This window comes from Centroberyx affinis, unplaced genomic scaffold, assembly GCF_046629955.1.
Source record: "Centroberyx affinis isolate AG114_WGS23_722 - 3 ecotype Tasmania unplaced genomic scaffold, CSIRO-AGI_Caff_v1 ptg001297l_1, whole genome shotgun sequence".
In the NCBI taxonomy this organism is placed as follows: domain Eukaryota; kingdom Metazoa; phylum Chordata; class Actinopteri; order Beryciformes; family Berycidae; genus Centroberyx; species Centroberyx affinis.
In genome coordinates, this window is record NW_027279803.1 from 203811 (window position 1) to 217173 (window position 13363).

Consider the following 13363-nt stretch of genomic DNA (forward strand, 5'->3'; position numbering starts at 1 on the left):
ACTAAATTGCATTTTATAGTTGAACATAGTGTAAACGTAATGTAAAGAACGCAGCGGCACTTACATTTAAGTTTTTATACTTCTGTGTTGATATGTGCGTAGCATGTTGTTGAATCTCAGACACAGGGTGACAGTGTTAAAAAATAAATTATATCGCACCAACACGAAGCATAGAAGAAGAGAGGAGCAGGAAGCAGACGTGACGACAATATCCGGTAAAAACAAACATGGACGCGGCTATAGCAATGCTGCTGGAGGAATGGGATGTGTTGGAGCAGTTGGAGCTTGAAGAGTTGGATGTCGTCATGATCACCCCTATGATCAACCAATCAGAGCGTACGACTCTGCGTAGACTAGACGTGAAGTTGAGATTTTTGGGCAGTTACGCAACACGCAGAGACCCTTTCCAACCCCAAACTATGCGTCAAATAGAGATAGAAATAGAGATGCTATTTTATTAAGCGAAATTAGAGGGCGATAGAAACTGCAACACATTTGTAAATAACACACAGCAAAGCCACTGCTCTATGGAGGCCTACAAAGGACAAACACTGCAAAGTACGGTGCATAAAGGCTAATAGCTAAGCTAACCGTACCTACGGAGAAGTGTCGCCGGTTACCAGTCTCACTTTGTCATCTTTCTGCTGGAGGTTACAAGTCCCACCGTGACAAGTGAAGAGGTAGGTAGCAAGTTTACTAGTTTAACAAGTTTACAAGTTTAACAAGTTTACTAGTTTAACAAGTTTACTCACTTGCTTCATCGTTTCCGTCATTATGAGAATTTTGTTCAGGAATGGGAGGGGGAGAGCGCTGCTTTCAAACAGCGAGGGAGGAGAAAAGCTAGTTTTAAAAAAACGAAAAGCTACTGAATGGAGCAGGAGGAGCGTCGTTTCGGAGCGGAATTTAATGATATCAGGGTTGGTTATAAGGTCTGATATCGCTTATTGCAGGTTTAAAGTATAAAATGCACTTAAGTCAAAACTGAGACCAGAGCAAATCCAGATCTATTCAATTCATTGGGTCAGTCAGTGATTGCTGAGTGTACTTGAAATATGAGTGAAATTGTATAAGCATTTTGGTATGGGACAATGAAAGGACAGATTGACCATATATTTCTGTTGCCTACTCTCCTCAGAATTAGGCTTACAAGTTATATCTTGAAATGTAGTAACTGTAATTGTCCTGTTTTTACTCAATACAGTACAAAATATAAGAACTACAATACGCAATAAATACAATCCATACATTACACAATGTACACTACAATACAATTTATAATACAATATACAATATAACATGCAACACAAGGAGTGTGTGTTATGAATAATATAAATGCTAAATGATAAGTGATATATGGTATTGCACAGAAGGTAAGTGGTAATATGATATAAGTAGTCAACACTGAGGCACAGTGGTAGTGCAGTGATGATGCAATAACAGTACAACAGTCCAACAACTGGACAATAACTACAGTGTCTTGTGGTTAGAGGTTTGCCCAAAAATTCTCCATTGACTCTCACTTCAACACATCAACCCAGTCTGATGTCTCCAAGTGTGTAGCGTGTGTAGACTATTATGTTACCTATGATAACTTTAAGTGTATTGCTTTACCACTGAGTCCCCATTCATTGTCCCCCACATTGTATGATAACTTTAACTGTATGACCTGCTTTACTACTGAGTCCCCATTCATTGTCCCCCACATTGTATGATAACTTTAACTGTATGACCTGCTTTAAGACTGAGTCCCCATTCATTGTCAATGCCGCCCCCTAGCGGCACAAAGTCAACATTACAGTGTGACAAACAAACTAACGAATGAACGAACGGACGTAGACCAATCCATAGTCCCCCCTTTGGTGGGGGACAATTATTGTAAGTCGCTTCGGACAGAAGCGTCTACTAAATGGCGTAATGTAATGAAAAATAGGCAATAAACAGTATACATGTCTTTCCAACTATAAAAAATAACGATACGCTTGAAGATCAATACATACTATACATGAGTGTAATCCCTTATATTCTAGAAAAGAAAAACGTATCATTGAAAATTTTTAGAACGGGTAGAAAAAAGTCTGATCAACATCCAAGACAAAGACAAAGAAACACACACATGCACGGACAGCAGCGTGGCAGTACAGCTGATTTCATTGCCGAGGGGAGGCGGGAGCTAGTGTTGCGTGCCTGAAATTCATCTGGGGTATAGCGAGGCTTTAAAGTGTAGTGCCAAGCGCCTGGGAGGGCTTCTGGGCTTCAGGCAGCTCCATCCTGTTTATGATTTCACAAACATGTAACTCATTACACATTGCTTTACACAGTGTGATCCACGCCCCATTCCCAAACTCTCCCAGATCCCCTAAAAGAAGGCAATTTGTTTTGTGCCGGCGAAAGGAAAAGGAAGAGGAAGGCACACACACACACACCCACACACACACAGTCCAGACTTAAAAGAAAGACGCCAACAGAGTAAGATAAAGCGAACCGATCCCGCAATCGCACACGCGTGCGCACACAAAGCATCCCTCACTGCCTAGTAAGCAGCAAAAAATATGCAATAACCTAGCTGTTGACTCCTCTTCAGTTGGCCATCAATACAGTTTTATTGTTCAGAGAGGAAATGAGCCAAATACGACTGAATGAAGAAAAGCCCCAGAGAGTAATTTACAGTGCCGTAAGGGACAATCAGAGCTCACTCGGAGAGTCGCCGTTTGTGACAGTTATTTTTCAAAGACAGACATCACAAAGTATTATTTCTCGGTTTTGTCACTGCCAAATCTGTCCCCGTGGTAGCAGCTGGAAACCGCTCAGTCTGGAGTGGAAAGGCAAGTTCTTGTGTATTTTTTTTTTTTGGCTTTTTTGCTTAGTTGTGGGTGTCAGCCAGAAACCATAAGCCCAGCTCTCTCCATTTTAAGCTTGGTTTCCTATCAGCTCCGGTTTCCCTGCTGAAGCTACATGTTAAGTGGGATGTGAAACACCTGTGCTGGCCAGGGAAGTTGACTTTAAGCTCCAGTTTGGAGATTAGCAGCTGGTGAGAGCATCAGCAACACCAATATTTTGGTGTTCCATCAGGCAGCTGCAATTGCAATCTCATTTAAAACTGCAATGTTTTTGGAAACTATGAATCTATGGTTGCTCATTGCAGAGGGATTTCACCATTTTTATGGATTATTATATATATTACCTATCATATGTTAAATTTTAGGCAATACTGTAGATATAAAGACATAGAGAAGCACTGGTCTAAAGCAATGAGCCTGGTCTCCCGAACATTTGTGAAATGAGAATGATCAATTGCACAAAGCAAGTCTATAAAAATGTGTTTTCACATTTTTATAGACTTGCTTTATGTAATTGTTTTTGATCCTACCCACTTTTAGTCTTGTGTTGTTTGTTTGCTTTTATCTGATTTCATTAACATATTTGTTAATTCTTCTATTGTATTTGTACTTGTGTTTTCTCCTCCTTGTGCTTCTTATTTTTCATCTCCTCATTATGTATTTTACAGTACTGCCTTCCTTAAGATAAGTGCTGTATAAATAAAGTTCATTGTTATTATTTATTTCCTCAAAATGTAATTTATTCCACTAATGGTTACTGAAAAAATGAATGAATGAATATTTCCGTAAAGCTATAGTGAATAACATGTTAACAACCCAACACATCTTAAGGACAACAGTTTGTAACCTTCTATCCTTCATCTTAGAGCATTGCTTCTCATATCTACACATTCATAATGTGAAGATAAAAGCAAATAGGTTTTCATAAAACACAAAAAGCACTATTTTATTTTTTTTATTTATTTTTTTATTCAGGTTTTAGGCAAGCCTGCATGCTTACATTGTTGGCAGACGAAGAGAAATGTGTGTAGGTGTATGAAACATCAACACCTTTTGTTTTCTGACGTTCCAAAAATGACTTATTGATTTTGGAAAAGAATGCGAACATCCAATCCACCGTGGGACTGCTACGTTGCCACTCCGGAGGATAAGACTTGGTGTTTAAAAATTCATCAAAAGCGGTGAAGACTCTTGAAAGACTTTGGATGTTTGGAGCCAGATATTTTGGTTCTGCTCCTCTTTCCCCCCCCCCAAGTTTTAACTGTACAGAGGGAGGGGGGTCAATCACCATGCGGCATGTGTTGCTGTTATCTGGTGTGTCTGAGCCATGCTTGCTACAGGGGCTAATGAGCAAGCTCACTGAGTATCAAACAGTTGTGGTTGCAGTATGGATTGAAGCTGCTTTGTGCAAGTGCCATTCTACAACCTGGAGACTCAACATGTCAAGACCATTGAAGTTACTACAGTTACACATATCCAGAAGTCAGAGAGCTAGTTATTTTAAACATTTTACTGCACAAGGTCTGGTTACAACTATCGCAGCTGGGAGCTTGATTTACTGTGATATTCCTAATGTCGGAGTGGTGTGGGCACTATGGTGCTTTTTGGTACTTGTGGATGTAATAATATTAAAAGCATGAATTGTGTTTAACAGTTTTGTCAACAGTTCTGCCTCATAATTAGGTTTAAGCCTAGCCTGGTTCCAGACTCCTGAATCACGACCCGCCCATTCTTCAGATTTGGTGGAGCAATTGCTCTATGTTGCTCTATTCAATGCTGTTTTCTTGATCGGAAAAAACGATTGGGCCAAACAGCACCTTTGTGGGCGAGACTAAAGTTTGAACCGTTCGTTCAACGGTTTTTCATTGGCATCTCGGCAGAATAACCAACATATTTTCATTGCAAAGACGATATTTTTGTCAAAAACGACCGTCTTTCTTGTTAGTAAATACGCCCAGCATCAGTGTCACTGAAAATAACTTCAGAGCGTCCGGATTCGTCAGTCACAAGTGATTGGTGTGGGGAAATCAGCACCCCACACACAGAAAACGGCCATTGGCCATTCAGTCTGAATATCAGGCTAGGTTAAGACCTAACTGGCATTAGTATTACCAGCGGAGGTTGATAATTTCAGCACGTCATCCGGACAGTAATAATTTAGTAGGGGACTGTGGTAACCTGAGGACATGAGTGTCACCCACAGCCAACACAGTCTGAAACGAACATGAACTCTGAAATTTTGACTATGTGTTGTGGACACAAATTATGTGAACAATGCACTCATCCACCACAAATTGGATTATGTGACAATAGCAGGACCTGGACACACCATTTTCACCCGTTTGTCATGTGAAAAGTTTAGCTAACGGTTCACTTTAATAAAAAAGTAAAACAACTCTGGTTAAGTTTAGGCAACTAAAACAATTTAGTGAAGGTTAGAGTAAGGTTTTGGTCATCAGAGTTGACATCAATCTTCATCATCAGAGTTGAAGGTAAATATATCCGCCCATCTGCCGCCCAACCTCCACACCCTTACTTTCCATCATACTTTTCCAATGTCAAACTACTGCTTTTTTCCTAGTCGTGTCTCCTTCATGTAAACATATTTCTCTCACTTTCTGTGCATCTCGCTCAATTCACACATTTCAGGAGACCAGCCTCCCTGCAGTACAGCAAAACGGGCAAAACTCTCTTCTCAAGTGGCTCTATATCTTTGAAATGCCAGCTGCAGCAGCTCCTGCACTCATTTCCACTGTTTTCTTTATTTTTCTTGGCACCAAACTTACTGTAAATGCACTATCCATTCTTTTGTTGCTTATTATATATTCTATTTGAGTGCTTATATTGCATTTGTCTTTTTTCCCTGCTGAGGCATATTACTTTTGCTGCAATTACCTAATTTCTGCATGGTGATCATTAAAGATTAATCTAATCTAATCGAAAGAGTGATGCTGCTCTACCCTGCTACTGGTTATATGGGTCTTTTAATCCAGATGCCAGGTGCACAAATTAGTATTTGCGTGAAACACCAGATGTTGATAGGAATGGGATTAAAATGATCCCAGGACCCCAGGAGTTCCCTCATCAAAATACACTAGGTAATTTCAGTTGGAATTACTAAAATAGCCAGAGAAAAACGCTGTCATGTTTGTTCCGGATGGGATAAAATGTCCATGGTCCTGAGGTAAAAATGACCAATCACCAGTCCTCTACTTGTGATACTAATGCCACCCGGAGAGTGTTTTTGACTGTTGGAAACAAGCAACTGCAGGCAACTACAACTTTAGTTAAGGATAGGCAATAAAACAGTTTGGTTAAGGTTAGGGAAAGGCATTGGTCATGCTTAAATAAGAAAAGCTAGCTAAAAACTAAAGCTTCACTCATAGTAGAAATCTTCTTGGTATGAGTTAGTAACTGAGTTGAGGGCAGATGTATCCACCCATCCATCCCCCAACCTCCACACCCTTACTTGTTCCAAACCCCAACCGAAGCCAGCGCTCCCCTCCACAATTAAATCCAGCTACACCAAACCACTGGCATGGTGCAAACCCACTGTGACAAGTCCGAACGAGTCCACCACACCTCGCACACCAGGCACCCACCCACGTGTCCAACCAACAACCCCCACAGATGACACAAAACAATACATGGCACACCGCCACCACCACAGTGACCTGCCACAACCAGTGCAGCACCAGATCTCTGACCCCAGAGATCCCACCAGAGATCCCACAGCCAGTTCACCACTAGAGATCCCACAACCAGTTTACCACCAGAGAGCCCACAACTAGTGCACCACCAGAGATCTCACAACCAGTGCACCACCAGAGATCCCACAACCAGTTCACCACCAGAGAGCCCACAACTAGTGCACCACCAGAGATCCCACAACCAGTTCACCACCAGAGATCCGACAAACAGTTCACCATCAGAGATCCCACAACCAGTTCACCACCAGAGATCCCACAGCCAGTTCACCACCAGTGATCCTACAACCAGTGCACCACCAGAGATCTTACAACCAGTGTGCCACCAGAGATCCCACAACCAGTTTACCACCAGAGATCCCACAACCAGTTTACCACCAGAGATCCCACAACCAGGTTACCACCAGAGATCCCACAACCAGTGCACCACCAGTGATCCCACAACCAGTGCACCACCAGTAATCCCATAACCAGTTCACCACCAGTGATCCCACAACCACTGTACCACCAGAGATCCCACAACCAGTTCACCACCAGTGATCCTACAACCAGTTCACCACCAGTTATCCTACAACCAGTTCACCACCAGAGATCCCACAACCAGTTCACCACCAGTAATCCTACAACCAGTGCACCACCAGCAGAGATCCCACAACCAGTTTACCACCAGAGAGCTCACAACTAGTGCACCACCAGAGATCTCACAACCAGTGCACCACCAGAGATCCCACAACCAGTTTACCACCAGAGATCCCACAACCAGTTCACCACCAGTGATCCTACAACCAATGCACCACCAGAGATCCCACAACCAGTGCACCACCAGTAATCCCACAACCGGTGCACCACCAGCAGAGATCCCACAACCAGTGCACCACCAGAGATCCCACAACCAGTTCACCACCAGAGATCCCACAACCAGTGCACCACCAGAGATCCCACAACCAGTTCACCACCAGTGATCCTACAACCAGTGATCCTACAACCAGTTCACCACCAGAGATCCCACAACCAGTTCTCCACCAGAGATCCCACTCACTGCAAGACCCCCAAGACACCTTCACCACCACAGGACACAGCCACCTCACAAGCACATCGCATCCACACACAAGAAGCAAGTCGCCTCCTGTATGTACATATATGTCGTAAAAAAAAAAGTATTCAGCTCCTTTCATGTGGGCGTAATTGTCTCACTGGTAAATATTTGTTCAGCGTTGCATACAATATATTACTCATACTTAATCACTAGGTTGTAATTAAATAGCTTGAACAGCATTCTCACGGTTGGCTGATCTCATGGTCATTGCAGTTGAGGCAGAGAGGACCCAGAGAGAGTGAGGGAGGCCTTATGGAAGCTAGCAGACAGATGTTAAGGTCAGCAACAAAGCCCCTTACACTTGTGCCACTTATGCTCGCACTCTCTCTCTCTCTGTCTCTGTCTCTGTCTCTCTCCTCTTCCTGCCTGTATGCTTGTGTGGATTCGTAAATGTGACTAGGTGTGTAAATAGGTGAATGGTGGGGTCTAGAATCTATCGAAATTTCTAGGAATATGTGAATTTGTGCCCCCGAAAAGATTTTAGATGCACTATGCCCCTAGACACAGTTACACTTTGCATGTTAACTTCTCACAGTTGCAACTAAATCAAGATCACCAGATTACAATGCGATGGAACTGTAGATGCTGGGCCATCCATCTTTTGTATGTAAATCAGCCTTGAAACGCTCCATTACATATTATTGATTGAGACTCTAATGAAATTCAGACATTTTTCACACATTTAACAGCAGCCTCTCGTTTACTGAAGTTACTGCCACGTTAGCTGTAAGGAAGCCGCGGGTTTAGGCCGTAAAAACATATATCTTCAAGGCATATCATACCAAAAACCTGTCCATTGTGTTGGAGGGATCTTGGGTGTGGAAATGTGACCTATCCACAATCTCACCAGTAGATGGAGCAAACAAGTTGTGCAGAGGAGTTAATTAAAATATCTGGCATAATTCAAACAGACATGGCTAGTCAGTGACTTGAAAAGTGCCTTGGAGATGGTGGGGGTGAATGGGTGATGGGGGGGGGGGGGGGGGGGGGGGGGGTAGAGGGAGAGAGGAGATGAAGCCTATGGTTGTGTATGGCCTCTTTGAGGTATCCTGTAAATACAGACAGATGCATTACACCCCCGCCCCGCACCCCCCACCCCATACACACACAGACTCTTTATCACAATAAGTCAAGGGCAGATGTTATCCGTGTAAGAGGAATAACAACAGCAGGAGAGCAATTCAGGGGTCTATGTTCAAAGGAGTTATTTCAGGAAAGAGCGCACTTATAATTTGAGAATGTGGCTTCAGTAGCTTCGTTAAGGAATCTTATTTTCATCTCAGATGAGTTTGTCAAATTGTTGAATAATCTATGCTGAATAGTCTCTTCTGGCTGCACAAATTCTTGCATAATCTATAATTAAGCGACACTCAACAATGCACTAATTCTGTCACAAAATGTAAAGACTGAGTCAAAATGAGAATCAGTTAGAATAACTACAGTGCATGAACGTCTTGTACAGAGAACAGCAAAAAAATAACAGTGGGACTTTATTCATTTGCTTCAGTAAGAAAGATTTCAAAATGCATCAAATTACTGCTGTCTCACTGGATAACTAAACGCCATATATTTCAGATATTTATTTGAAGATCTGGACATTTATAGAAATGTATAAATCCACTTGGATAAAGCCACTAATAATGAAATGTGGGATGTGTGTAGCCCAGCCAACAGTGCATCAGAGCTCTGTCATTCACTAGCTGCCTCCTCACTGTGACAGATTCCTCTAATCATCTCCCTCCATGAAGCAGGTATGAATTATTTTTAAATTCATCTGCCAAATTACTAGCTAAACCCAGGAGAACCTGGGTGACCCCTGATGGGTGATGCCTCCACAGCCTCCATGCAATTACCAAAGTTAACAAGCCAAGAAAGTCTCAGTGCCTGAAAACAACATTTAAGGCATCCTATTAAATCCAACATCAAACACTGTAACAGCAAAAGGGTATAACTATAGCGATTAAGATAATCTATGGATGATCATATCTCTTCCATATTCTGCTCCAGTAATAGGACCTCTGAACACCCAATGACTGATTTTCATTTCAGGTTTTTGATGCTGTATTCATTAATGGTGCATTGCTATTTATGGTAATTTGTGCTAAAATTATGTTGAGGTCGCTGCTTAAAAAGTTGCTCATCATTTAAGAGGCAGACTATAGCATAGGGAAGATTGCGGAAGGATATATTTTTCCATAATGGATATTTGTGTAATTATGACTGATTTTGTGTCCTCTGTTTGACTATTCTACACGAGTGATGTTGTGCGTGATGCTACTGCAGTGACACATCAGTGTGAGGCAAGAGGTGAAGATCAGAATGATAATATTGTAATGAGGTTTAAAAAATGTAAGATGTGGTGGAAGCAAGAACAAGTCTAGTGGCAACAGAACAAATAGAAATGGGAGTTTTATTGGCATTAATGGTAATTTGTGCTAAATTTATGCTGAAGGTGGCTGCTTAAAAAGTTGGTCATAATGTGAAATTACTACCAGACAGAGAGAGGGTGATACTTCACCATATAGCATCACCCAGCAACAAGTATCAGTCCAACTAAAGGATGGAATCATCTAGACAGCATGGTTGAAACCATTCAAATATGATTTTACATCTGATATTGATATTGATTGGATGTTATTTTATAAGATCAGAATGAGTAAGCATCAAGCTTCACAGTGGATGAATACTGTGACTTCATGAACTGGAAGGTCTTCCGATCTGTTGTATGGAAACCTAAAATAAATAAATGAAAACAGAGGCTGAATCAAGACATGAGAGGCAGACATAACAAATAAACAAAATGACAAAATTGCAATTGCCTTGTTTTCTTTCATAGCCAAAAATAGTCGGCACTGTGCCTCAAAGTGATATAAAAGTAATAAAACACTATGAACACTATCCACATTTGAATTTAGTTGTACCAGCACCAGGCAACTATTATTTCTAAATTATTATTTATAAATTATGTGTGAGCCCATTTTGAACTAAGAACCAACTTTAATTTGGATTCCAAGTACGTTCTCTACATCAGTGTTCATGACCACAATTCAGTGTACAGAATCTTAATGCCTGGAACATCTTTACAAATGGCTTTTATACACTTTTATCACTTCTTACTTCAATTCAACCCAGTCTGATGAAGATGTATGTAGTCCATGTGTTTGTGGCCATGGATTTATATTGTAAATAAGTCAAGTAAAGTGTAAATTCAATGACAAAATGAAGAAATTATAGATTTTTGCTTAATTAAGACTAGAATTACTAGAACTATCCAATTGCTATCCAAGCTATAATTGGAAGGTTTCTCAACACAGATGTGGGATGGTGTGGAATTGAATAACATCAGTCCATGAAGCTGATATTCTTCATGCATATGGTCCCTTGATTGAGCTTTTAAAGTTGAGCAATGTTTAAAATTAGTTAGATCTTTGAAAGGATGCGCCTTCCCATTATTTTGTTTGTTGTGCTAAACCAAAGTTCTAACGTTGAATACCCAAGGGTAAAAAGATGGCACACACACAGATCTTCAGGACAAAGTTGACTGATCTCAATTTCACCAATTTATTCTGGCCATGTCAACAAACATGCTAACGTTTCGACCTAGTGGCCTTCATCAGAGCATGGAGGAAGATGGAAGTCATGTCGTTTATATACAGGAGTTGGCAGGTGATTGGCTTAAAGGGTCACATGGTAATTAACTTCCTGAGGTCACATATACATCTTTTCTTAACAATAGGACTGACTAAAAACAGGTGAAATGGTAAATCCCATACAATTTAACAGTTCTAACTGAGGTTACAGGTTTTTTTAATATACATTCTATGTTTCCATATTTTGAAACTTGTCCAGAGGAAGCATTTGAAACTGAAATCATCATTCAGTCCAGCAGGGGCACGTTCAATCTGAAAGCGGTGTGCACCGTTTGGCTACGGTTTCCGGGTTGAACGTCCTCGAAACGGTGTGCAACGGGCTTTGAGGTACGTTGTCTCTGGTTTGGTGGGTGTGTCAGAGGTGTTACCCAATCAGCAGCGACGTGTATATAACCCCCCCCCCGCATTAAAAAGGCAGTGCGCACAATGGATCAACAAAAGTCCTTTACAAATGCGTCATGTTTGTATCTTTTGCTATTGTATGAACCATTGTGGAGTGACACTTTCATAAACGTTTCTACTCCACTCTACTCCTCTAAATATATCATATATTCAAATATTACAATATCATATCACAACAACAGTGATCAGCAATAATGATAGGCCTAATACTCATAATAAAATAATTAGCTCATATAGATCCTAACACAGTCTCGAAGGTAAGAAGTGGATTATCCTTCACCTGAAATGTTTTTCCTTGTCATCCTGAAATGCAAATGAGGCAAATGTTGGATCACTATAATTAGTAACCACAGTTTCCACAAACCCCTTCACTCCACTGGGATGTTCTCTGCTATTCTGGACGGCAAGGGCAGTGACTGTAACATGGAGCGTATTTTGTAGTATTAAACACGGATTTAAACCGATTTCGACAGGCTCTGAAAATTCTTAGAAAAAAACGCAAAGAATGGCCTTCTCGGCTGCTGTAGCTGCAACGCTTGCGTAACGTTAAATAAACGTTTTGCTACGTTTTGTCAGGCTGAACGCAGGGCGGGTGTCATTGTGTTGGAGTGTTGAAATCCAGTACATCTCTCTCGGAGTAGTTTTGGTAGATTGCCCCCTCTGGCTGGAGAAGTTACATGCTCAAGTCCAATAAAGTGGCTGGAGAGCCATGGTTGGCTTCATGATAGTGCTTGGCTATGGCATATTCCATGTTCCCTGTGCGAATGTGAATGAATGAATTTTATGTTCTGAGATTTGTTGATTGAGTGCCCCCTTTGTTTGTCCAACATATGCTTGTCCACAGGGGCATGTAAGCATGTAGATTACAGATGTTGTATTGCAATTTATGAATTGTTTGATAGGAAACTTCTTACCAGTGTGTGGATGGGTGAAAAAATTCACATCAGTGGTATTGGCTCCATTTTCCGCATCTGAAGCTTCCTTTTAGATGAAGCCAAGCGTGATTAGGTTTGGTGGGTTGAAAAGAATGTACAAGGTTGTCTCCGACTGCTGGTGCCCGTCTTCATAATTAAGTCATACGTCTTCATAATTACTTCTATGTACTCTTAGCTGGAATCTCAGGGCACATTCTGGAATGAAGAAATCTGGCTACATCCTGAAACATTTTTATTCCAAGAATGAGAACAGGTTTGAGTGCTCGTTAAGTGTCTTTTGTGATCAAAGACATCGCGAAGGAGACGCTCAACCCTAGGACAACCCCGATCATTTTGACGCATCCAGCCCAGATCTCTCTCCTTCTAGTTCATTTCCGAGTTCACCGTAAAACCTGACTGCATCAGCACTCTCGCACTGAGATACTATGTAAATATTGACCCTTCACTGGGCTCATACTGTACGGCTGCTACTGCCTGAATACCATTTCAGCTGATTATTCCCACGCTGCATGCTTGAGTATGAGTAATGACTGGGTGTGGAAATTGGACAATGTATGGGGATTTTTGTAAATTAACTCAATTCCGCCACAGCTTCAATCATCAATCAAACACTGGTTAGATGGAATTTTATAAAATTGAAGAATGTTGAGAGATTAGGGGCGCTGTATCTACAAAAGACACTCGTAATTAGACTGAGTATCTACAAAGCAGGCACTGTAAGACACATTTGTCTGTG

General features: G+C 41.3%; 1 protein-coding gene across 1 annotated transcript; it reads left to right on the top strand.

The window, feature by feature from the left end:
• Positions 1-227: 227 nt before the first annotated feature.
• On the top strand, positions 228-7506 carry LOC139649166 (polycystin-1-like protein 3). Its single transcript, XM_071525495.1, has 3 exons — positions 228-359; positions 6562-7002; positions 7108-7506. Exons 1-3 carry the CDS (start codon positions 228-230, stop codon positions 7504-7506), a joined length of 972 nt encoding a protein of 323 aa, XP_071381596.1.
• Positions 7507-13363: the final 5857 nt, after the last annotated feature.

Excerpts from the sequence above, each read along its gene's own strand:
- LOC139649166 (XM_071525495.1), top strand. The coding sequence starts at position 228 with ATGGACGCGGCTATAGCAATGCTGCTGGAGGAATGGGATGTGTTGGAG. Across the intron at positions 360-6,561 it reads CGACTCTGCGTAGACTAGAC|AGATCCCACAGCCAGTTCAC; the intron begins GTGAAGTTGAGA and ends AGATCCCACCAG. Across the intron at positions 7,003-7,107 it reads CCACAACCAGTGCACCACCA|TTATCCTACAACCAGTTCAC; the intron begins GTAATCCCATAA and ends GTTCACCACCAG.